General features: G+C 36.1%; 1 protein-coding gene across 1 annotated transcript in view; it reads right to left on the bottom strand.

The window, feature by feature from the left end:
- The window catches only part of LOC148949164 (tyrosine-protein phosphatase non-receptor type 11-like), a 58,386-nt gene extending 33,811 nt beyond the window's left edge, over positions 1–24,575 (bottom strand). Inside the window, exons 1-4 of the mRNA XM_089093215.1 lie at positions 24,464–24,575; positions 12,485–12,610; positions 5,428–5,622; positions 3,240–3,402 (exon numbers count right to left, since the gene is read on the bottom strand). Coding sequence (XP_088949341.1) covers positions 3,240–3,402; positions 5,428–5,622; positions 12,485–12,610; positions 24,464–24,477 — 498 coding nt within the window. The 5' untranslated portion in view covers positions 24,478–24,575. The remainder of the gene's footprint in view (positions 1–3,239; positions 3,403–5,427; positions 5,623–12,484; positions 12,611–24,463) is intronic.
- Positions 24,576–25,882: the final 1,307 nt, after the last annotated feature.

The following is a 25,882-nucleotide window of genomic DNA, read 5'->3' as shown; positions in this document are numbered from 1 at the left end:
CCAAAAAAGAGCCTTGCGAATAATTTTCAAAAAAGAAGAGGTGCCAAACTCTCTGCTCCTTAAAAAAAGCCAGTTTGGAAACCCTTAAGCGCAGGAGGGTTTCGTTGTGCCTCTGTTTAAAAAAAATACAATAGCAAGCCCTCAGACGGCAAATATTTTCCCCAAACGCCACTCCCCATCTAGATTACGGTCGTCTCGAGCTCTTTCTAAGCCCATCCCTATTTTGTCCCCCATTCGCTAAGTTACTTCCAGATATGAAAAAAAATTTCCCCTTCATCACAGAAAAAAAAGAATAAAATATCACACTCGTTTCTCCCCCTTTTTTTCTTTTTTTTTTTTTATTGGCTGATGGTGCTGCCCAGGTTATTGCACTTATTTGCTTGTTCCCCCCCACTCGTTTTTTAGTGTCCCTTTTAATTTATATATACATATTTATATCCCGTTCTCTTTTTTGTGTTTATTCATTTATTTTGTCCCCTCTCTCCCAATTTTTTGACCATTTTTATTTTCTTAACTTTTTATTGACTTTATGCAGTTAAATTATTGACACTTTTTTAGTGTCCCTTTTAATTTTTATATACAAATATTTATATCTTGTTCTTTTTTGTATTTATTTGCTTATTCTCCCCCTCCCCTTTTTTTAATATCCCTTTTATTTTTTTTCTGACTTGCATTTGTTTAAGTTTAGTTTAACCAGTTTTTATCTTTTTAACTTTTAATTGACTTTACAATTTTTTTTCGTTGTTATTTGTGTATTTTCCCCAGTTTTCGTGTAATCATATGATTTGTCGACTCCGAAGTCCGAATTTGGCCCTTTGTGGGCTTGTGATACTGATTTTTTTTAAAAATAAATATCTTATCTCCTATAAATGAATTTAAAAGATTAAATTTCAAAATAAAATATCCACCTCGCTCATATTTTCTAACGACATCTAGTTCAAATACTGGGTGACGAACACACGCATCACAATCATTTTATAAACGTAATCCCCCAGTATCACTATTTTGAACCAGTGCACTTGTGCATTGTCAAGCGCATGTGTATACATAGCAGGTATTAAAAGCTCAAATTTGAAACAAAAGTAACGTGACATGGTCTGGGATTGAATAAAAGGGATCACATGACATCACTTTCAGCTAATCAGAGGTATTTTCCGTTGACCGACCGGTCACAGAAGTGGCTACATGAAAATGCACTGAAGGTGTTTGAGCATACCTGTCTGCGTAGTACCCTCGGGATATACCTGAGTGATCACATATCAAACGTGGATGCACGACAAATGTGTGGTATCAAGAGATGCATTGCCATCACGACCAAGGCAACCCACGATCAATGTCATCATATAGACAACCCAATGAATCCCACTTGCAAAGCAGCCGTCGGCAGACCCAACAGGTCTCGAAGATCCTTGATGCCGGGCACGGTGGAAACGGCTAATTCCAGCCACAAGATAAGATTTATTGCAAAAAGCCTGTGGGCCATAGCAACACATAATACAATCTACAAACCAACAATCATTAACAAAATACAACTTTAGATAGTAAAAATCAAAAAAGGAAAAAAGAAAAAAGAACAACAAAACGACAAAAAAAGAAAAACACAAAGGTTCGACTTTTAACCAACAAACACCAAATAATAAAATTCAAATCATAAGAATATTATCAGGCTATCCCCTCAAACATGATTCCCTATATTTAATCCCTAAACGAAGAAACTTACACAACTGTTTAATAGCACATGCGTTCCTCTCAGCCATCCGCTCTATTAACCAGCATTCGCTCCCAAACACTCGTCCGAAACATTCATTCCGCAACTCAGGCAGCTCTTAACACTCGGATACAAAATGAAATAAGTTTTAATTCACCAATCCACACATTGGGCAGAAATAAGGGCCAGCCACCAGCCTAAACTTTCCCAAAAATTTCCTTCTCTCACCTAAATCCAAACTATCCCCTCTTATCGACAACAAATTCTTCAAATTCTCTTTATTCAACCCAAATTTAAGATAAACCTCCTCCCCCCAACCGTCTTTGGCTTGGGAGTAAAACCTCAAAGACATATATTGGTCCTTATGAGCTTGCCACTCTTGGATTTTTTGGTCCTTTAGGGTTCGCTGGACTTCCTTCCATACTGACACGGTTTCATCCATAGGGCCTTTTCCTTCATTCCACATCTCCGAAAGTTCACAAAGGTCCAGTATTTTTTTACCTGATTTGACCATGAATCACGTCTACCATCCTTCAACCTCTCCAAATAAGCTGCCTTAAGAAGCCGAACTCCAGGTAGCCTAAATATCTTCTCCCAGAATTTTACCATTCTGACCAATCTAACACTCCTTAAAGAAAATAGCCCCAAATCTCCTTTCAGTACCACTGGACTAAATGAATCCTTCAAGCCTAGAATTCTCTTAAAATATCTTAGCTGAACTACTTCTAGCTTAGCTCCTTTAGCAAAACCCCAAACCTCAGAGCCCCAATGTAGACTAGAAGCTACTTTTGTCTGGAAAACTCTTTTCTGGATCCTCATGTCGGCTAGCTGATTTAAATTACTTCTCAAAAGCATATTTATTAGCATATTACCCCTTAAATTACAATCTTCTACATGCCTAGACATCCCCCTTAAAGCACTAAACTTAACACCCAAATAAACAAATTGATCTTTAACCTCTAAAACTTTTCCTCCAAAATTAAAATGAACCTCTGAATCAACATCTCCTTTACTCCTAAATACTAATACTAGTGATTTCTTAGCGTTCAACTCTAAATCCTTCTTTTCTAAATAATTTTTTATTATATTTAATTACTTCTGAACATTATCTCTGCTATCCACCACTAGAGCTATGTCATCCGCGAATAACATGTATGATAGCCTAAACCAATCCAAAGATACATAAGGGGCTTCATTAATTTTCATATACCTATCTAAATCATTAACAAACAAGGAGAAGAGCTTAGGAGATAATGTACATCCTTGTTTTACACCCACATGAGACGTGACCAAGTAAGTAAGTAAGTAAGTTTTCCGTTGACATAAAATTATTGAAAAAAGTGGTATATTTTGCCTTTAGTCATAGCGTCACTGAGAACCAAATAAAACCACACTTTCTCGAGTAATATCAGAATTCCACGCTACCATAGGTTCAAACCTGAGATAGATAGTCAAAAAAGCTATTCTGGGGAGCTACGCAAATGAGACTGGCGAATCACGTGCACCACCCTGAATTCCATCTAAACTTTACCTTAAACCTAATCATGACATGGGTCACTTTGTCGTCTGTCCTGACGGATAGAACATAATCACCCGGTTTTGATTGGGATTCCCTTACAAGGAATGAGCCATTCTTCCCTCTTTCTATAATCAACTTCTCAGCTTCCAGCCCACTGAGATGGCCATGATACCACCTGGAAAGAGGGGAAATTTTTGGTTATGACAACAAAACAATGTATGCCTTTCTAATTCTACTCTGAATAAATCCCAAGTAACTTTCCAAGCTTATTACTGAAGTATCAACCATTAAATTAAGTTAGTCCTAGACTCAATAAAATTATCCATTACCCTACATTAATATAAATAAATGTAATTAATATATTTGGATTACAAATGCAGATTCCGAAAACGATGTAAAAACTAAATTCATTTTATTATGGAAATCCGCCCCCCCGCCCGGTAGGATTTTCCAGAACTTCATTTCATCATTTGTATTTATTGATTTATTTGATATGTATATGTTGCTAAATGCCCAATATGATTATGATGGAGATGCACGAAAAAAATACCTTGATGAAGTGTTTATTTATGAAGAAGAGGAGTAGTGAGAGTACTTAGAGAGTGAGAGTAGTGAGAGTAGTGAGGAGTAGTGAGAGTAGATTTCTGCCACATTTTCATATCCTCGTGAGATACTCTCCTTATGTAATGGACATTTGCCGACTTTTTTCGCTTTGACACACCATCCTCTTATGCAAAAGACCGTTTACCATAGACCGGACGAAAAACACATAATGTGATAGGATAGAATATCAATTGGGCAGGATTTTATGGAACTCTGTTTCACCTTTTCATGCATCAAAGGATCCCGACCCCCCTGATACTGAGATCATCTTGTCTCCAAAAAGAAACTATTACAAAACCTTTTTTGAAGGTTTTGTAATAGTTTTATAGTAATAGTTTTAGTTTTAGGAATAGTTTAGTAATAGTTTTAGTAATAGTAATAGTTTTAGTAATAGTAATAGTTTTATGTAATAGTTTTTGTAATATTTTGTAATAGTACAAAACCTTAGTACAAAAATAAATGAAAGCCAGTCATGCAGGAATAAAACACGTTACTTTACCAAAATAAAAACCAGCTGACCCATTGAAGCGAGCAATTCGCGTGAAAACATACGTTTATGACTCATTCTTAATTCTTCCAGTTCCATCCCTAAGGTACAAGTGTTAGCCTAAGATAATAAAAATGTCGTAAGTCCAGCACAGAGACTCAAACATATCTTAGCATTCACTAGATAAAGTTATTCATCTTGGAATAGAAGTTCTAAAGCCAAATTGGCCAGCCAGAATATTTCGCCCGTATCTAACAAGACGTCTTGTTAGCTATGGGCGAAATATTCGTTTTTGTTTTGTTTTTTTCTTCGTTTTCATTTACTGGCCATATTGTCGTCTTTATATTCATTTTTTGTGTTTTCTGGAATAGAATAATAATCTTCTTCAGAGTATTTAAGATATCAGCTTATTAATCAATTTACTTTTGACCCATTAACATTATAAAAAAGGGAAGAAATAGAAGATAAAAAAAACACATACAAAACAATATTAAATATAAAAAACAACAAAATCAAAATAATCGCACAAGAGGATGAAAAGGCCGTAACCACAGACAAGCCTCTTCTTTTAACTTGACATCCAACTTATTATAAGATGTCAATGTATCAGTGGCACTAAAAATTTGAATAACCTATACCAACAAGACAGATAATAAAAGGAATTTACAACAATGGAAATACATGTGTTATATATGTTTGGGATTAAAAAGAAAAGAAAATTTAAACATCTAGGAAGATTTTCTAATGCAGCTATATATAATGCACATAAAAGTCAATTACATTTTTTGTAGCACTGATAGATTTTGTGCGCTTAATACTATTTTTATTTTTTTGGCTGTTGAATATAGGATATTTCACAAACAAATAAAACACAAGAGAAGCAAAGAAAATTTAAACATCTAGGAAGATCTTTTAATGCGGTTGTGTATGATATATATAAAATATAGGCTATATTTTTTCGAATCCTTAATGCTTAAATAGATTCCGATGGTTCCTCGACCTTTCTGAGACAAGAGCCCCCCCCCCCCAATCCTCTGATCACTTTTAAAGCTTTTAAATTCATAGCCTGATGAATCACCATAGCATAAAATTCCCACAACTACTTCTCACCTTTCGGTTGTAGGATCGCCACAATTTAGAGGGTAGCGAAGTTCAATGCATTCTCCATTCTTTTGCCGCAGCTGTCCCGAGTTTTCCATATAATATTGGACCAATTCTGCAAGGGTGGCAAATTTTTCTCCTCCATAAAGGTCATAGAAATCACCTTTATTTTGAATTTTTATATGAGTCACATCCTCCCCTATTCTGAAAGAGAAAGGATTAAATTTTATTTTGAATTTTTGTACGAGTTACTTCTTCCCCTATTCTGAAAAAGAAAGGATTAAATTTTATTTTGAATTTTATATGAGTCACTTCCTCCCCTATTCTGAAAACAAACGATTAAATTTTATTTTGGGTTTTTATATGAGTCACTTCCACCCCTATTCTGAGATCGAAAGGATTAAATTTTATTTTGAATTACTATATGAATCAGTTCCTCCCTTATTCTGACAAGGAAAGGATCAAATTTTATTTTAAATTATCATATGAGTCACTTCCTCCCCTATTCTGAAAAAGAAACGATTTTTGAAAAGTTCGACATAATATATATTTTTATTGCGTATACGAGCTACATTTTGGAAGCGCATTTAGTGATTAGTAACCACTACAATGCCTGCAATTTGTGCACGGTGGTGCAGAAAAGAACTGAAATTCCATGAAGATTCAAACGACAACAAAATCACGATGCTATCTTATATTAGCGACCATGTTTTCGTTTATATTTTCATTTTCGTTTTAAATTTTATATTTTTTATACATTTTTTTTATAATTATATTTTTATTTTACATGAATTACATCATAAATTACATTTATCATTACATTTAAATTTCTACATTTTATGTTTTCGTTTACATTTGTATATCTTGCATTCTCTGGTGTTATTTTTGTTCCATTCTTGCTCGTTTAATCTTGGTTAGTTCACTTACATTTATACGACTCTCGTTTGTTTATTAGTGTTGTTTGATCTTATTTATTCATCCGCTAGTGACATCATGTCTATTCGTCACGGTGATGACATCATGATCATGTCTATGATGACATCTATGATAAATGGTAATACAGTGAATTATGACATCTAATCATCATGTCTCCGCATCATGACATCATTTCTCTTTAGTGGCAAATCCGATTCATTCATTCACTCACTAGATTTCTTTTTACAAAATTGCTAAGGTTTTATTTTTAATAGAAACACTGAAACTCCTCATTTGTACTTTTATCCCCACTAGTCCTGAGACAAGAATTCAAGAAATACAAGCTTTAAAATTACTACCAAATCACTTGTAGAATATTGAGGTTAATACAGTTAACAGAAAAGAAGAACAATGTGGTGATTTTCTCCACCTCCTTACCTCTCAAGCTGGAGAGGAAACAAAATTGACAACACAAGGGAATGAAACAGAAAACTAATACCTTATCTCTTGAGTTGCAAATATTTTTTTCTCAACAGAGGAGTAAAGTGTTAGTTGTTTCACAACCAAGTTATGGGGGCTATAAAAATGGAAACCAAGCTAAGCAATTACCCCTAGAAATTGCAAAATATTTATTCATAGCACGAGTACTTACCTTTGCCGTTTCTCAGCAAACAAAGTCATTTTGGAATAATTCTCAGAATTATAAATTCCCTTAGTAAATAAAGCAAGAGATGACAGATCCTCCTAAACCGATGGATATCTCAGGCTTCCTCCTAATAAACAATCTCTTAAAATAGCCAAGTCTTGTCAATAGCCAAAGTTTTGTCAAGTCAAAAGGCTAAGAAAACTGATGAGAGAGGATCCTCGACTTTGTCTCCGAATTTGCAAAAGCAACTAGCGAAATCCACAATTACTGAACAAAATCATTGAGTTAATTATAAAAACAAAAATATTAGCTCGATTATTCACATCTTTGCTTTATATTAGGTCCAATATAAAAGAATCAATTTTGAAAAAAGGAGAAAATAGCTATGTTTGGAAATATTTTCATTTAACTAACCTACACTCCCTATACAAGCCGAGCTTTTTTGTTCTATCTGGCAACCAGCTGCTGAGAACACGGGGCCTGGCTTGCCACTAGCCAACCATTTACCTAGATTATCTCCCTAGAGTTGTGTCAGTTAAACTTCTTTTTAAAGGAATTAACAGACGGATTTTCAGGGAGAGCATCCCTTGGAAGACCATTTCAAAGAAGGTACAGCATCTCACACAATTCTCACTATCTCTGACAGAGAGCAAATTCAGACGTTATTCTTAAGGTTCTGCAAGTATTATCTCAGAATCCTTATTTGGATATAGTATCTTTATAACTATCCTATGCCCACACTATCAGCATCCTTATTGGATGAAGATATCTTTATCAAAATCCTTGTTATTAGAGCTACATTTCCCGACGGTATGGTATTTTAAAGATTTGCCAAAAAATAGATGAACTGTCACGTAGGCTTGCTGTATGCTGCAATAGAATCATCAATTTGCCAATGATGTATCTTCTATCATGTGCATAGTGTCGTAAGTTGTGAAACCTTATAGTATTTGACCCATGTCGAGTGAGTACTTAAAAGTCAAAGTTGGCAATAATTGCGTGAAATTTTCTCTGTGTCCTTTTCGTTTTTAGGTTTATCATATTCATCTTAGTGCGTTATTTTTATACACAAAGGGGAACAATAAATTGACATTAAAGCTGGTGTTCCACCACTCAGTGCTGGGTTATGCAACACTTTAAGTGAAACTAGTAACTTCTGATCAGAAAATCGTGTCAAGGCAGCGCTCATTCACGCATGCAATTTAGCGCTTGGCCGAAATAAGTTGCAGCCTAGTATTCAGTTCTTAGGCCTATAACTCTGTGGTAAGGGTGAAAAATTCATCCAGTCAAGAATCTTGTTACCAATATTTTTAAAAGCGCTTTTCATATGCATCCCTAGCAAGGTTTTCACACCTTCGCACAAATTCCTGGAGAAAAACACGTCTGGACATAAGTCTAGCTAGACATACAAAACAGTTTCACAATTTTTGAAAAACCAAAAAACAACCTACAAAACCACCTACAAAACCAAGATTTAAAAAACCGTTTATTACGTAAATAATTTGTTTCAGTTCCTACAAGTCCTGTGTCAGCACGGAGGGTTTGCTCTCAGCTTGGTAATACGGGACTCAGAGTTCAAACTCAGCTGCAACCACAAACTGCAGGGCCAAAGTAAGGACAATCAAACAGTTCATGGCAACGAACTGTACAGTATGAGCGACTCGTCTCAATAGTAACCGGAAGTCTAAAAACGGACTGTTAATATCAATAGATACATCAAAAGGATCGGATTTTTACTTTTATGTGAAATATATAAGTCTCGTCAACTTTACTCAGATCGATAAGCGTAAAGTGAAAAACCCCAAAAACTCTGCATTATTTGCAAAAAAAGGGAAAACACTATCGGAAAGTCATAAAATCTTAATGAAAATCACATCATCAGATTCAGCGTATCAGAGAACCATAATGTAGAATTTTTAAGCTCGTATCTTAATTTTTGTCCCCACAAAATGGTCAGGCCAAATTTTAACAAAAAAATGTTCAACTCATTTACAAATTAATAATTTATGTTTTAATCTTTTTTGTTTATTATGTAATTATTTTAATTTAATTATTCTAATCATTATTGTTGAATAATTCAGTTTTAGGTTTATTAATTAATAATTTATTGAATTAATATTATTCATTAACTGTGCCCTCTTTTTTACTTAAGTAAATAATAAAATTAAAAAAATTACAATATGATTATAACTGCTAGATCATTTCTTTGAAATTTTGCACCCCTAAAATTCCTGTGCCTGGGGCAAGTGCCCCCTTTGGCCCTCCCCTAAAACCACCTCTGAGTATGACCCAATTAATCATTGAGTGGACATTAATGCCCTCTCAGAACCTTCTGGTTAGTAGCTCTTAGAAGACCCTGATCACCAAAATCTCACTTTGGCCAGTGTTGAACTGGTCTCCTCAAACGCTTTTATCCACTGCTATATAAGTAGAAGATTGCATCATGATGCCATCCATGGTCGCTGCGAAAGTTCCTCCATGCTATAGTCTCCAGCACTCAAGGTCATATCCAGAGCAGGATTGGGAGGGGGGGGTGAATCCTCCTCCGAAATGTTTGTCTGACTCGTAAAAACGTAACAAAAATGCTTATAAACGTATTTTTGATGTGTTTTTTATCTTATTTTTGTGACTCCCCCCCCCACAAAAAAAAAACCTTCTCGAACAAAAATCCTAGACACAGCCCTGCCAGCACCGTTTTAGTAAAATTCTTGCACACAGAACACATGGTCTGCTCCTGAGAAGTGCTTTATATCAAGTGGATTATCAAGTGGCATGAGTTCTTATTGTGATGTTCCCTTCTCGTACTCGCATCAAATCATGATAAAATTACAGCTTTATGTTTAAAGCAAAATAATTCCAAATTTGACAAGATACTTTAATATTTGTGTTAATGAAAAGTTCCTGAAGATACTCAGACTAATGTGCCAGTCATTTTTAACGTTCATGTTTTTGCTGGGCACCAAAAAATTCAATCTGTTGTAGGGCTGTTAATGAAAGTCACAGGGGGCGTGAACTCTTACTACAACGTTCCCTTCCTGTATTTTCATTCAGCTTTATATAGGATGTTTGAAAAAAAAGTTACTGATTGATGTGTCAAAATGAAGTAGAGGAAGAAGTCTATTGACAAAATTTTTATTTATCATTCAAATATAGAGTTTTGGAAATTAACTTCTCTAAGTGGAAATTAACTAACTGGCAATTGGTGTGTTAATAAATTTAGATGTGCCTTGAGGGATTTATTTTTTTTTTTTTTTTTTTTTTTTTTTTGTAAACCTCTGCAGAAGAGAGCTTGAGTGAGCAGGAAGAGCCGTATCAGTGCTATCCGGCATGTAGGCCTTAAACTGTTAGGAACAGGTAGCTTGAGTACATGCTCTTTCCACAAGTCAATCAAATCCTGTATTATGTATTTAACGGTAATTGAAGCTGTATTATGTTTTTTGTTTTTTTATTATTATTGTTTTATGGTTATGAAAAAGTGAAGTTAGAAACCAAAAGGAGTCCATTTAGGATTCTAGGTGTTTTTTTTTTAAGAAGAAGAAGAAGAACTTCTAAATTATTGTGTCATTTAAATTTAGTCCAGCAAGCATACTACAATCATTTAAATAATTAAAAAAATTGCATTACAGCACAACAAGTAGACCTGAAATGGCTGCCATGATACTATGGATATGTTCTTTCATCTGAATCAAAGAAGTTGGTTTACTGACAAAAAATTTAAATTTTGGACATACACATAAGAAAAATCCAAGGGGTACAAATCTGGACTGCATGGGATGTCAATTTAAGACACCTCTTCTGGAATTCAACTGCAAGGAGGGATTTGAAGAACTCGCAAAATAGACACATTGGATGTGTATGCTGTGGCGTCGTCTTGCTGAAATCAAGTTCTTTGATTGCATCCAGGACAGTTTTGCAGCTCAGCTACCGAAAAGCCACTTACTATTGGCGAGTAGCATTCCAGGTCACTGAAACTGCACAATCTCTCTTGGCCTTGACAAAGTATGACCAGCACTGGTGCTGCTGGCTACTCTTGCACCCGGGACATATTCTTGATTAGTGCCCATCCCCCTCCCTGTCTCCCACAAAATTGTCAGGCCAAATTTTAACAAAATTTTTATTAAAAAAAAAATTTATTTCCAACTCATTTACAAATTAATAATTTATGTTTTAATCTTTTTTGTTAATTATTTAATTATTTTAAGTCAATTATTCCAATTATTATTATTGAATAATTCAGTTTTAGGTTTATTAATTAATAATTTATAAAATTATTTTTATTTATTAACTGTGACCTCTACTTTACTTTAGTAAATAATAAAACTACAAAAATTACAATATGATTATAACTGTTAGATCATTTCTTTGAAATTTTGCACCCCTAAAATTTCTGCACCTGGGGCAAGTGCTCTGGCCCTCCCCAAAAATCACCTCTGAGTATGACCCAATTATTCAGCGAGTGGACATTAATGCCCCCTCAGAAACTTCTGATTAGTAGCTCTTAGAAGACCCTGATCACCGAAATTTCAGTTAGGCCAGTGTTGAACTAGTCTCCTCAAACGCTTTTATCCACTCCCAGATAACTGGAAGATTGCATCATGATGCCATCCATGGTTGCATAAAAAATTCCTCCATGCTAGTCTCCAACACCTGAGGTCGTATCCAGAGGAGGAGTTACGGGGGGGGGGGAATGAACCCCCCTCCGAAATGTTTGTCTGACTTGTAAAAACGTAAAAAAAAATGCATATAAACAAATTTTTGATGTGTGTTTTATCTTATTTTTGTGAACCCCCTCCCCTCCCCCCACAAAAAAAACCTTCCCGAACAAAAATCCTAGATACAGCCCTGCCAGCACCAATTTAGCAAAATTCTTCCACACAGAACACATGGTCTGCTCCTGAGAAGTGCTTTATATAAAGTGAATTCTCCCAGGTTAAACAAGTGATGAAAGTGACTTACTCCCCTCTGATTTGATGCACAAGTGCAGAGCTCTTCAAATCTAAACTTTTTTTTTAGATAAACTGTATTTAGAACAAAACAATTAGGAAGTGAACTCAAAAACTAAATATTTCTATTAAAAATAAAATATCCTCAAGACAATTTGGCTAACATGTCTGTTATCTTTGCAATACAGGTTGTTGTAGGAATCCAGTAAATTCAGCACATGGAAGAGCTGTTAAATTGTAAGACAGTCCAAAGGGTCAGAAACTCTTGCCAAAGCATAGCACTGATGTCATTGAATTAAATTATGTCAAATTTCCAGCTTTGTCCAAAAAGCAATTGAAAAACAGTTGAGATATTATACTTAGCTTCACAAGCTTATATTATTTTACTTAACTAAAAACTGAAAAAAAAACTGAATGAACCTTTCTTTTGATGCATCTGAATGGTTAACTACATCAGTTTGATAGAAAAGACAATTATTAGTGGCAAATGATGATTATTCCATTTATTGCTGAAATTAAATTATTACTAGAGGATAAAAAAAAAGTAAAAAAGCAGTGATACCTGACAGAAAGTGTGAAGTCTCCAGGATTTGTTTTGCTTGGTCTTGCTAAAAAGCTTCCATCTGTTCCAAGATTCTTCAGAAGCAATTCTGCCTCCCTTCCTGAAACACTTGGATGAAACCATCGACTACAATAAAAAATCATTTATAGATTATTATAATGATTATTTATTTATTGATGATTATTTATTGATTATTATAATGATAATAGATTATTTATAAGTTCCAAATATGTGCAATCACTATTATTTATGGCATAAAAGTAATAAAGGGTAATTATGAATGCTAAAAAGGAAAAAAAAGTTGATTTAAAACCAGTATAATCAGTCTAAAGATAAAATGAAAGGTGAAAAAAATATTAAAAGTCAAGGTAAATAAATGCTTGTTGAGTCTTCCTTGTCATAATTTTGACAATTATAATGTCTTTTTCAATATATAAAGCAATTGTATGGACAAAGACAATTAATAAGCACAATTTGCACATTGAAAACCTTAGCACCTTTCAATATATACATCTCCTTGATCCCTACATTACTCTATAGAAATTTTACATTTTTGGAACCAATGCTGCATATTGGTTTGACACTCATCATCATTTCTGTTTTCTTTGTTGTCTCTACAGACACAAAAATATATTTCTTCTAATAAGCTCTTGACCAGAAAGATAAAAAGTCAAATGGATGAAAGTCAAGCCTGAATAGTGGATGCTCCAACACAGTGGTTCCACATGTTCTAAAAAAAACCTCTTGATTGACAGTGTTGTGTACACTGGTGCATTATGTTGATGAGGGATTAATGAACAATTTTTGCATATATCTAGTCATTTCACAGTATATATTCATGAAGAGTGGTCAAAACCTCAGTCACAAATGAAAAACCTCAAGCCCTTAAAGAAGACAGAGTAATATAAGAGGATTTCAAAAACTTTTGCTTAGGATTCAATGCCCATGAAACCATGATGCATTTCAATCTGGAAGCATTGGCAAAAACAAAAGTAATTGCAGATAAGGGGTCAAGGTACCATCTTATAGACCATGAAAAAGAGGGATTTACTGTCCTCTTATGTATGAAAACAGCAGGGGAGTACCCTAAACTCTTTATGCTGCTAAAAGGAAAATGTCCAGACTCAACACTCCTCCAGAATGTGCCAAAAAGAATTGTGGCAACTGTGTCTTGACTTTATTGAAACCCTGTTCATTCCATGGCTAGAAGCAAGGGGTTTGCACAGCAAGAACATTATTCTTACGCTTGCTGGCCATTCAAGCCACCCTTCTTATGATCTGTTGGTCCTTTCCCAACTGTATTAAAAAACAATATCATTTACCTTAAATTGCATGTCCAGCAAGATAAGGTGGTGTTGAGCCTCCTGTAGAAATCTTGCTGTTGGTGTTTCAAGGTTATGATTTGACATCCCAGTTCAGCCTCCATTTGGCATTGGCCCAGTCTTGATCAACTCCTCTCTTGAAGGCATCTAGAGTTTTAGATTGGACGGTGGCTTTGGACAGGCTGTTCCAGAGTGGGATGGAACAGACTGAGAAGAACTGTTGGCGCTCTCGCTTGATGAAACGGGGGGCCTGCAGCTTCTTGGTGTGTCCTCTTGTGGTAGTTGAGAAGGATGGGGAAAAGACATGACTTAATAGGTCATTTTCTAGCAACTTACAAGTTGCTATTATGTCTCCTCTTTTCCAATGGTATACTAAGGTAGGGAGTTTGAGTAAGGTGAGACGTTCCTTGTGAGATTTGTCTTGGAATGCAGAGATAAGTTTAGTTGCTCTTCTTTGGACACTTTCAAGTCCTTTCACATCCATCTTATAGTACAGAGGCTAAGGTCATGCCAAATTCCAGGTGAGGACAGACCATGGCTTTGTACAGTTTTGTAATCACTCCTGACTTCCTGGTGGTAAATGTTCACTTTATGAGGCCAAGGGCTTGGTTTGCTTTTGCAACTTGAGCTCGTGCGTGGCAGTGAAACTTCAGCTCACTGTCAACAATAACCCCCAGGACCTTCTCCTAACTGACTGCCTCAAGCTGGGCGTCTCCTATGTGATATGCAAGTTTTGGATTATTGTGTCCAAGATGTAGAACTTTACATTTTAAGGCATTGAACTGTAGACACCAATCCAATGACCATCTAGATAGTCTGTCCAGATCTTCTTGCATAGTTGATAGATTTAGGTAATTCTGGGCCAGTCCTAGGAGCTTGTAGTCATCAGCATATAGCATCAAAGGATTCTTCATGTTTGTAGTACAGTCATTGATGTACATGCTGAATAATGTGGGCCCCAGGATGGTGCCCTTTGGCACTCCACTTGTGACTGGTAGCTGTTCAGAATAGACAGCATTGCCATTGCAGTTGTACACCAACACCCTCTGAGTCCTGCTGGTTAGAGTGCATCTTCATGCACTCCATATGCCTTTAGTTTCGAAATTAGTAGTTGGTGTTTAACTTTGTCAAAGGCTTTGGCTTGGTTGAGCAATATGACATCCACCGGCTGACCAGTATTTAAGAGTCTAGTCACAAAATCATATGACTCAATTAGATTAGGGTGAACTTGGGTAAGTCCGGCCCTTTATCGAGTTTTTTTCAGCTTAATCTGGTCCCAAGATTGTTTTGGAGTTTCTGCCACAATAAAAATTATTTGATGTTGTTTTTGATCATACTAATAATATTCTGCACAATCCAGAAAGTCCCCAAGTTTTGTTGTTTCCATGAGTTGCTACACCAAAGCAACCCATCTCAGGGAGGCCAAACTTACCCCGAGTCTGGGGGTAAATGCGGCACCTCCCAGGTAAATCTTATGTAAGTAGAGATAAAAATTATTCCACACTAAGACATGATAGAGGGTCCCTCAATGTACGGAAAAACCATAAAAACCAAAAACTCTTGTTAATGGTTTGTCTGTGCCACAGCGGAACATCAGCTTTCTGCTTATCATGGGGTAACTCCGACAGTGCTGGTTTCACCCCGTACATAGGAGAAGTCTCTGAGAAAGGTATTTTTTAAAATTGTTTATTTTAAATATGAAAAAGGTAACGACATACTACAAATAATAGGATAAAAAAAAAAAAAAGCAGTTTCAATTAGTATCAAAGAGATTTGAAAAAGAAAAATTTTGATAACTTGCAGGCACTAGTGTGATTCTTGTACAGGCTGATGATGTGCCAAATTTGGAATGGTGGTAGAGTGAAGGTTCCAGCTTCAGAGAGCCTCAATGGTCCGGCACAGATGTAGTTTTCTTCGACTTTGTCAATGTCATCTTTTTTCGGCCAATCGTATGAATAGTTGGCTAGGCTCAGGCAGCGAAGATATTTTATACGAACAAGATTTTCATCGGGAAAATCAAGCACCCTTCCAATATACCAGCCTTGTTGATCTCGTTTGGTATCATATGCTACAGCATAGTACTCATTTAGCTGTATGTTTAGCTTCTTTTCCCCTTTCTCTTCATGCTCACTGCCAACAGTATCACAGATATCCATTTCGTGAGTTGAGGAACCCGATGACACATCAACGTCAGAGTCTTCACTGGAAAGATCATTTTTCTTTTTATTTTTCAGTTTTTGCTTGAGCGTGTTCTTTTTTACTTTCCCTTTTTTGTTCTCTAGCTTTTCTTTTTTCTCTTTCTCTCTTTGTTCAAGCACTCTCAAAGCCTCTGCAGATGTGATTACTTCAGCTTCCCGGGCAGCTCTCTGCCTACCGGATGTCCCGGATGCTGAGGCATCAAGAGAAGGGCAACGTACTGAGTCCAAGAGAAGTTCTTCAAAGGATTTGTCATGCGTGTGATTCTTCTTCGGACTCCCAGTTGCAGTATTCACCCTGGTAGTCACTCTTGCTAAATTCTGAGTCTCCTATTTCTTACTCTCAACATATTGTTTGAACCTGGCTGGATCAAACTTCGCGTTGTCGACCACGTCGCGGTTGATACGCGCTGGAATAGCGGAATCGTAAATTCCTGTTGCTTGAAATGATTTTTGAATCAGTGAAGGGGTTAAGTAAGTCTCCCAGATCTGACATAAAATTTTCACGAGGCCTGGTCGTGACAAGACGTCACCTGGGTGTGCTCGTTGCCAGTTCATGAGCTTCTGCTCATAGGATGATTTCAGCCCTTTGAAAATAACCCTGTCAAGGGGCTGCAAAACATGGGATGCGTGGGCTGGCAATTTGAGAATGGTAACGTTTTTCTCTGAAGCGAGCTTCGCAAGAGCCAAGGATAAATGGGAGCCATAGCCATCAAGAATAAGAAGTGGTTTTTATTTCACCTGAGGCAGGAAAACATCTCTAAACCAGTTATAGAAAAGGTCCGCAGTCATCCATCCTTTCTTAGTAGCTGAATAACATGCATCTGGATGGAGGTTTCTTAAGCGAGATGTTGTTTCTTTTCTTAAACCCAAACCACCAGTCCTCACCTGGCCGGTTGTTCGTGAAACGAGTACTGATTTTGTTCATGCTGACATGTTTTTGCACTTCGTCTGGGAACTGTTGTTTGGTAAGCCCCATGCCCCACTTTTCCATGACCTTCAGCGAATTTGCCATACTCTTCTCAACATCAGGAGGTAGGTCCAGAGCTCTCCCGAGAGTAACAGCGGGCGATTCGCGGAAAGTCCTTTGCTTCTTCGTCTGATCCATTAGTGTTGTCCTCGGTATGTTGTAAAATTTCACAGCTTTTTTTAAAGACATTCGACATGATAGAACTTCATCTTTGGATTGTTTAAGCTGTTCAGCAGTATATCGTCCTCCTGTCCCCTTGTTGGTTTTTCGGTTGTACTTGCGTGGCATCTGGAAAAAATGCAGGTTTATAGTAACAATAGTAAAGCGTAGCTATTGTATAAGAAACGACAAGCCATATTGACAAATTCAAGCTTATAGCGCGTCCAGACTATCCGTTTTCTGGAAAATTGGAAGAAGGAAAAGCTGTCCAGACTTAACGTTTTTTTTAAAAAATATCTGTACAAGTTTATCAGATATCCTCATCAAGGTTTTTTATTAGCCAAAACCTACAGAAAACAATTTTAGAGCCTCAGTTAGACAATTTACCTTTTTTTTGTTCTAAACCACATTAAAAAAACCAATTTTTATTTTCCACTTATGGCCTCGTTGGGGAGGGGAAATCTCTTGAAGATGGGGAGCAACAAATATTCTCTCATGAGAAAATTGTTGGCGTTTGCATCCTGAGAAAAACATCAGAAATTGTGTTTATTCCCTATGGGTACTCGTGAATTCAGCTATATTGTTACTGATTGACAAAGTTTAGAAAAAAATCATATTAATCACAGGCAGTATTATGGTGTTTTCGACCCCAACTCCCTTCACACTCAAATATATTCCCCTAAACGTGTCTACCATGCATTTGTTTTTCTGTTAGAACCAAAAATCCGATGTTATCTAGTGTTTCATTGGAAAGTAATCCGACGATACTAGGTTTAATATTAACTTGGCACAATGCGATTCTTCAATGCCTAATTACTTTCAGCTTTGACAGATTTAGCTGTTATTAATAGTATTGATTTTCATGGGTGTAGCGAGGGGGGCAGCTGCCCTCCCCCCTCTAGACCTTCAAATTTACATTAGATATGGCTGAAAAAGCAGATGGTTTGGAAAAAGCAGTTGATAATACTCCATCACACTATCAACTTGGGTCAAGAATAAACAAACTAAAAAAGATTCGTATATATCATTTTCATGTCTGTAAACCTTTATTATTGGAAAAAAACATAATAAACAACTGGAAGATGCAAGAAAATTACATAAAAATTGAAAAATATGAAAGCAAAATCTTAAGCAAAAAATTAAGACAGTCAAATCTGAAAAAAGTATCTTTGATCAAATTAAAATCAAAAAAGGAATTTATTCAAGGTTTTCTCATAACTATAAGTATATTTTTGGCATAATCTTTCTTTTCCAGTTCCATTTTTCAGTTGAGGTCGCTCCTTTTCGTCAAGATCTTGGGATCAAGGAATAGTTGACAAATACAATTCACTGAGATCTAGGCTAGAACTGCAAAAGACTAGCCAATCGTATACACGGGGTAAGTCCGGCCCCCGTGTCGGAATTTACCCTGTACGGGGCAAGTCCGACATGCCGGAGTTACCCCGAACGGGGGTTTTTCTGGGGTAAGTCCGACACCCCTTGTATCTCCTGACTGGCTTGAGGATAAAATACTAATAAATTACAGTAGATACTTCAACTATCCTATTAACTCATCGGCTATTTACAATCAGTCCATCCTCTCCTTAGTTTTCTGCACTATCAGTTAAAATTACTACCCACCTCGTGGTCAGCAAAGATGCCGCTCCTCGAAATTTCAAAAGGTCGTCACCGCACGAGGGGTTAAAAATGGCGGCAATACTAAACACTGTTGTCAAGTACCAAGCCAAAGGAAGAAAATGAAGTACAGAACCACAGATGTCTGTCTTCACTGAATCAGATAAGACAGGGGTGACGGAGTTACCCCGGTGTCGGACTTACCCAAGTTCACCCTAGTATCAATAGAGTGGCCTTTTCAAAAACCATGTTGGCTTTTGCTAAGCAATTGGTTTTTCTCGAGGTGGGAGACCAGTACATTGTTTATGATGCCCTCAAGTACTTTACATACAACTGATGTGAGACTTATAGGCCAATAGTTACTAGCAAGATCCCTTCTCCCTTTCTTGTGTATTGTCTTGATGTTGGCTTGCTTCCAATTATTTGGAAGTGAGGGACATCTCAAACATCATAGCAATTAGTTTGGCAAAGTATTCAGCAGTCTCTTTTAACAGTCTTGGGCATAGGTTATCGGGTCCAGGAGCTTTGTAGCCTCAAGTTTTTTTAGCCTCTTCTTAACGTCTTCTTTACAAATAATTGCCATGACCATCGGTTCTGGGATTAGTTGTTCTGGTAGAGGAGGTGGTGTGTTGGCTGTGAGTAGGGCAGAGGAATTAGTACTAAAACTGGAATTTTGGAGGTATACTTTTTCTTTTCTACCTGAAGCTTTTTTACCATCCTCTCTCATTAGATCTGGGATATCTTGTTTAGACAGGTTAGCTGCAGAGACATGTTACCAAAACATCTTTGGGTTCTGTTTTGAGTTAGCTGCAATTGCATCTTCATGGTCTCTCATAACCTTCCAAGTCAAATTTCTTAGTCTGTTTCTAACCTGTCATGGTGGTTATCACATTTATAGTTTACATACTTGGCCCAAGCTCTTTTCTTTTTCTTCATTGCTCTTTTTTTTACTTCTTTTGGCAGGTATGGCAGGTTTGGCAGGAGTGTTTTAGGTGGTAGACACCAAAGGTTTTGTTTCAAAGGAGGTCTTTGTAATGAACAGGGGAATCTAATATCATTTCAGTAAAAAAAAAAAATAGAAAAAATCATCAAATAAACTATAGCCCAGCGTTTCCCATTTTTGAGCAAATCCTCATCAAAATTCTTTGCAAAAAATTCATTCAGGAAGTATGCAATTCATCCTTGGTCAACAGATGCAATAGACTATATGAAGCACTTGATATAAAAAAAAAACTCATGGAAAAAGAGTCTGAAACTCAAAATAAACAAATCAGCAAAGCATCAATATAAGCAGGGAAGCTCCAGTGATATTGGTGTGTACATTGTGTTATCGCCACTGTCAGAACTATCCTGAGCCTAACATACTTCACAATTTTATCAATAAATGAACAGAAGAAACCTCCTACAACAACTTTTTTCATTTTTGGCAAGACATAAAACAGGCAACTAAGGCCAAGGAGCTTCAGACAAGCATATCAGATCTTTCACTACTTTTTGTTTCTGAACTATCCTGAATGACTCCTTTCTTTACAATACTATGTTAGAATCATCACCCCTTCTCCCATTAGAAATCAGCTTCAACCAGGGTCCTTCTGCACTTGGAGGTGATTCAGTTGAAAATCAATCCAGTCCTTCTTTACTCCCAACCAAACCTTCTAGCATCACTCCCTTGAGTCCCAGTTTGCCAAAAAAAGATCCATGTCAAGGACAAGAACCTGCAGTGGATGGTTCTCCTGTTCTTCCACAAGCTCAAATTATACAGGGAACATCAAAGGCAATGAGTAACACTGTTGAAGGTATTATTAACTTTTGAGGAGAAAGACCCAGAGCAGAGTAAGCAAAAAGCTCATGCATCACTGAAATAGTTGCTATACAGTGAAGGAAGCATCAAGGCACTGAGTGAAGCATATGAGAAGAGTAAACAAACAGCAAAATGTATGGTATTACTTTGCTTCTTTTCTCTCCCTTTTTGCTATGCTTCATTCTGTTTCTATTTGTAAAGCCCTAGGAGGCTTTTTAGTGAAGCTTTCAATGCAAAATTCATGGCTCTTGTATTTAGAACACTTTGTTTTTTTAACATTATTCCAATGTTTTGGGCTAATATTTTCCACAAGAAAATCATTGGTTTGTTTTTATCAATCAATAGTAATTCCCTCTAATCAATCTCTAATTTTTTTATTTATTTTTACTTTAAAAAAAAAACAGAGTAAGCCATAGGCTTGTCTCATTATAAATTAACAGTAAACAAAACAATAAACAACAATACACAAAAGACAATATACAAGAACTGAACCCCAGGGTATGGATTAGTACCACAACTAACTAATAAACTGCTTAGGCTGAACACATTACAAAAAGATAAGCAAATACACCAGAACACAAGGAGACAAATTCATTAAACTCTTTTTAGGGGCACTGAGTAAGACAAACCATAAATATCATGGTACTATACACTGCCTTTCATAAAAAGAGTTTCCAGTCAAAGTTGTTTTAAAAGCTGCAACATTATTTCTTGAAACAACATTATAGTGAGTTTGTGGAATTTGCTCCCCAAAGAAGTGGTCACTACTCTTAGCACTGCTGTCTTTAAAAGAGCTGTTGATGTAGAATGGTTATCAAAGCCATGGCAAACTGAGTGGGATGCCATTGAGATGTCCAATCATTGTCATCACTAAACAGCAATTCCACAGGATTTAATCCTTATTTCACTGGACAATGCAATTTAAGGTAATTTTAAGGTAAACATGATCAGGTAAGATGTTTCATGATCTAATGGACCAATTTAATATTTAGCTTATCTTTCATTCACTAGGTAGCAATGATGCACCATAAGAAAATTTGTAAATGCTTCAAAAATAAGTAAAAGAATTTTAAACAATAACAAACTTGTTTTGCAACAAACCATATCTTTTAATTTTGCCTTCCATTACTTTGTGAGCTTCTATTATTATTATTTTGCTGGATTAACAATGCTTGTTGATTACAAAGGTCCTTCTGTCATTTCTGCAGTGTGTTGCTACAACTAGGTTGGAAATGTGTATCCTATTTTTCCAAGATCAAACCCACAGCACCATCACAAGACTCTGATCTTCAGATAAAGCAACCCTTTTAAATGCAGAAAAATTATCAAAGGCAGATTTAGGGGAGGGACAGAGGGGCCACTTGCCCAGGGTGCAGAAATTTTAGGGATGTAAAATTTCAAATAATAATCTAATGGTTATAATCATTTTGTAGTTTTGAAATTTTATTTTTGATTAAAATAAAGAAAAGGGTGCAGTTAATAAATGAAAATAATTAATAGATTATTAATTAAATAATAAAATACATTAAAAAAGGAAAATAATCAAATCAAAATAACTAAAAATAGTTGCATAAGTAAATAATTTAAATAATAATATGAAAAATAATAAAAAAATAAATTGTTAATTAATTAGTAAAGTAAAAATAAATTGATTAAAAAATATTTTGTTTTATTCAGCCTGAAAATTTTATGGGAGACAGGGGGGGGGGGGGGGGGAACTAATTAACATTTTTCCCCCAGGCAGAAGAGAGGTGAGAACTGCCACTGAAAATTAGCCACTTTAGCCCCTCACATTACAAGTTACACTATGGGGCAAAACTGATTATGCCAAGGGGGCAGCCAGGTCAGCTACCCTAGGTAATGCAACTGGGGGGGGGGGGAGGGGTTACCCACTTTGATTTGGTTTTTTGCTTTTATTTGAGTTGGGAAAGCAGCACTGAAATAAATTTTTCCTTTGCCACCTCTGATCATAGGAACAGCTCTGCCAGCAAGATAGGTGGTGATGACAGTAAAATTCTAAATGCGCTACTTTTTGCTCTCATGGAAAGTGGTTAGGATAGGAAAATGAAACTTTTAAGGCTGGATCTATAGAATAAAGTATGTTCCAGAAAGGTATTTTGAAGTACCAACTTTCCCTCCTTCACCTTCTAAAGGTCACTGACCTTTGATAACCTTAAAAAAAATTTCTTGTGCCATAAAGTGAAACCTTGCTTAAGTGAAATCTTCAGCTTAAATGAAGTACAAGAAAAGTATTTACAGCTTCACAACTTTGCTGAATCCCAACTTAAAAGGTTTCAAAGATCTGAAAAATATTTCCTAAATATAGGCTAGAAAAAACAATTGATATTATAATTTTACTCAAATGCTTATAATAATTATATATATTATAATGCTACTTAAGGCTTAGAATTCTACTCAAATGATCAGAATTGCATTGTCAAAACTAAAACTAGAAAAAAAGAAAGTGAAAATTAAGGTATAATGATGTTTTGTCAAAATTCCAATATCTTAGGTAGCCTATACACCTGTCCTGTCAAGTAGGCAAATTTCTAAGACTTAGAAATCAGAGGAGGGTTGACATAGTAGCTTGGCAATATCATCCCAGAGTATGTTTTTGGGCCTTAGATTCATTACTGAAAGTTAAGTTCCAAGGTAGGCTAGCAAAAAGTAGCTTCTCTAGAATTTGACTTCCTGCAGTTTCTTGCTACACTAACTTCAGCAGATGGTTGATTTCTTTTATTTTTACATAAAGTCCTTCATCAAATTGGTAAAATTCTACTTTAGCTACTTTTGACAATCTTAAAAAGGGGTTAGGTTAGGGAAATGAAACTTTCAGGGATGGGTCTACAGGCTAAAGGGTAAATTTTTCATTATTCATATTATTGAGTAACAAATAAAGTAAACATAATCCTTTTTATCCTTTTTATATCATAATCCTTTTTATGCTTTTTTATAAACATAATCCTTTTTTATAAACATAATCCTTTTTATGCTCTTTACAAATATAATTATCATTTTTGTCAGAAACAAATTTTACACCCCAAATATATACCCTGAATTGGTAGGCTATATAGCCTATAGGGGTAGGGGTAAAATTCATTTCTGACAAAAATGATTATTATATTCGGAAAGAGCATAAAAAAAGGCATTAAGTGGTATGTTTACTTCATTTGTAAGTCAATAATCTGAATAAAGAAAAATTTACTGGCTAAAGTATGTCCTGGGAAAGTATTTTAAGGGACCTAACTCTACTCCTTCCCTCTCTAGAGGGTCTTGACCTTTGATGACCTTTAAAATCTGTGTTATAAAAGTGAAACCTTGCAAAATAGATCTTCTGCTCAGATGAAGTAGCCTACAACAAAATAATTTTCAGATTCACAACTTTACTGAATCCCAATTTATAAGGTTTAAAATTATGCAAATACATTTCCTGAAATGAAAAAAAAAACCTTGATATGGCTTAAAATTCTAATCAAATAACAGGAATTGCATTTTCACAACTAAAGCCAGAGAAAAGGAAACTGATAACTAAAAATTAAGATAAAATGTTCATTTGTCAAAATTTCAATAGGCTAGGTATAGACCTATCATGTAGGCAATTTTCAGGACCCTCTAGAGAGAGAAGGAGTGAAAGGAGGTACTTCAAAATGCTTCCTGGGAAATCATTTAGCCTGTAGCCTAGACCCATCCCTGAAAGTTTCATTTTCCTAACCTAGGCCTAACCCCTTTCCAAGACAGCCAAAAGTAGCTACAGTAGAATTTTACCATCAGATTTTTTCAATAGCATTTTGAATCATTAGATGATCAACAAAAATTGTTAAAAGCAGCTTCCTAGCCTAAACCTAGGATACTTTGTAGAAAAGAAAGGAACTATTAGGCCCTATACAATGCTTACTAATATTTTTTAAATCAACTTACCTCCTAGAACCCATCTTGGTTGGGCACTCAGTAGAGTGGCGTTTTAGGGTAGCTAGAACAGAATCATTAGTTAATTAATTATTGGAACCTGATAAAGCCTAGGCTATTCTATTTATTTCTTCTAAATATCGTTAAAGGCGTTTGGCTACATAATGCGTCATCGCTTTGAATAAAAGAAATACTGTAAATGATTAATCCTAGATGCCTCTGCTTAGTGAAATTATTTGAAAAAAAACTACGTTTTCTAAAGAGTTAAAGAGGCTGAGTCACAAGTTCAAACCTTAAAATGTACAGGGATTAGGAGGCACAGTTTGGGGGCTGCCGCCCCCCAAACCCCCCGCTTTTGCAGCCTTTAAATAAAAAAAAGAAAAGTTTTTTAAACTGAAAGTAAGGAGCGACATTAAAACTTAAAACGAACAAAAATTATTCCGTATATGAAAGGGGCTGTGCCCTCCTCAACGCCTCACTCTTTACGCTAAAGTTTGACTTTCTCACAACTCTTTTTTTTAACAATAAAAACTTTAGCGTAAAGAGCGAGGCGTTGAGGAGAGCACAGCCCCTTTCATATACGGAATAATTTCTGTTCGTTTTAAGTTTTAATGTCGCTCCTTACTTTCAGTTTTAAAAAACTTTTTTTTTTCATTTAAAGGCTGCGAAAGCGGGGGGTTTGGGGGCGGCAGCCCCCCAACTGTACCTCCTAATCCCTGTATGTTTTAAGGTTCGAACTTGTGACTCAGCCTCTTTAACTCTTTAGAAAACCTAGTTTTATTCAAATAATTTCTGCACATTTTTGTACAGTTTATTACTTATTATTGCTTGACTAACTGTTAGCTGATCGTGTCAGGAGATAAAGCTCCCAGGGGGATGAGCTTCGAGGATAAGCTCCCAGGCCCTAGGAAAGCTTAACCTCTAAATTTCAGCCCGATCGGACAACATAAAAGGGGGGCTGTGGTGTGAGGGTCGAAACTTCCGGCCCAGTTTACCCCATGAAGATAAATTCGGAGGAGGATGAAATTTTGCACGTTTCTTAGTTTGAGCTTGGGCTACAAAATGCAATCACCGCCGTCTCTCTGCGACCTCTAGGACCGGAAATCGCTTAACATTGTGGTGGGTCGCCTCTTTAAAGAGGCACAAGTGTGCCTCCTTGATGGAAGTGGTCAGCAAGGACCTAAGTGTCAAGTCATGTGATGGTGCAGTAGGTTTGATCTTGGCTTAGTAACGTGAGACCAAGATTTCGAACCGAGCTGGAGTAGCACACTGCACGGCCAACGCAAGGATGCTAGTAGTCGAAATACGTTACCAATCCAGTACAAACACAATTACATCATAGTCAAAACGTGACCTAAAACGACAATTGCAAGTTCTAAGGATCACTCAACTCATTTAAAAGAAAGATTTTGACACAAAATTCCCCATTCT

The sequence above is a fragment of the Artemia sp. Qi Xiang Cuo genome, chromosome 8 (genome assembly GCF_049724085.1).
Source record: "Artemia sp. Qi Xiang Cuo chromosome 8, ASM4972408v1, whole genome shotgun sequence".
NCBI lineage: Eukaryota > Metazoa > Arthropoda > Branchiopoda > Anostraca > Artemiidae > Artemia > Artemia sp. Qi Xiang Cuo.
The sequence above is the reverse complement of the archived record's forward strand: the minus strand, read 5'-3'. Positions and strand labels throughout refer to the sequence as shown.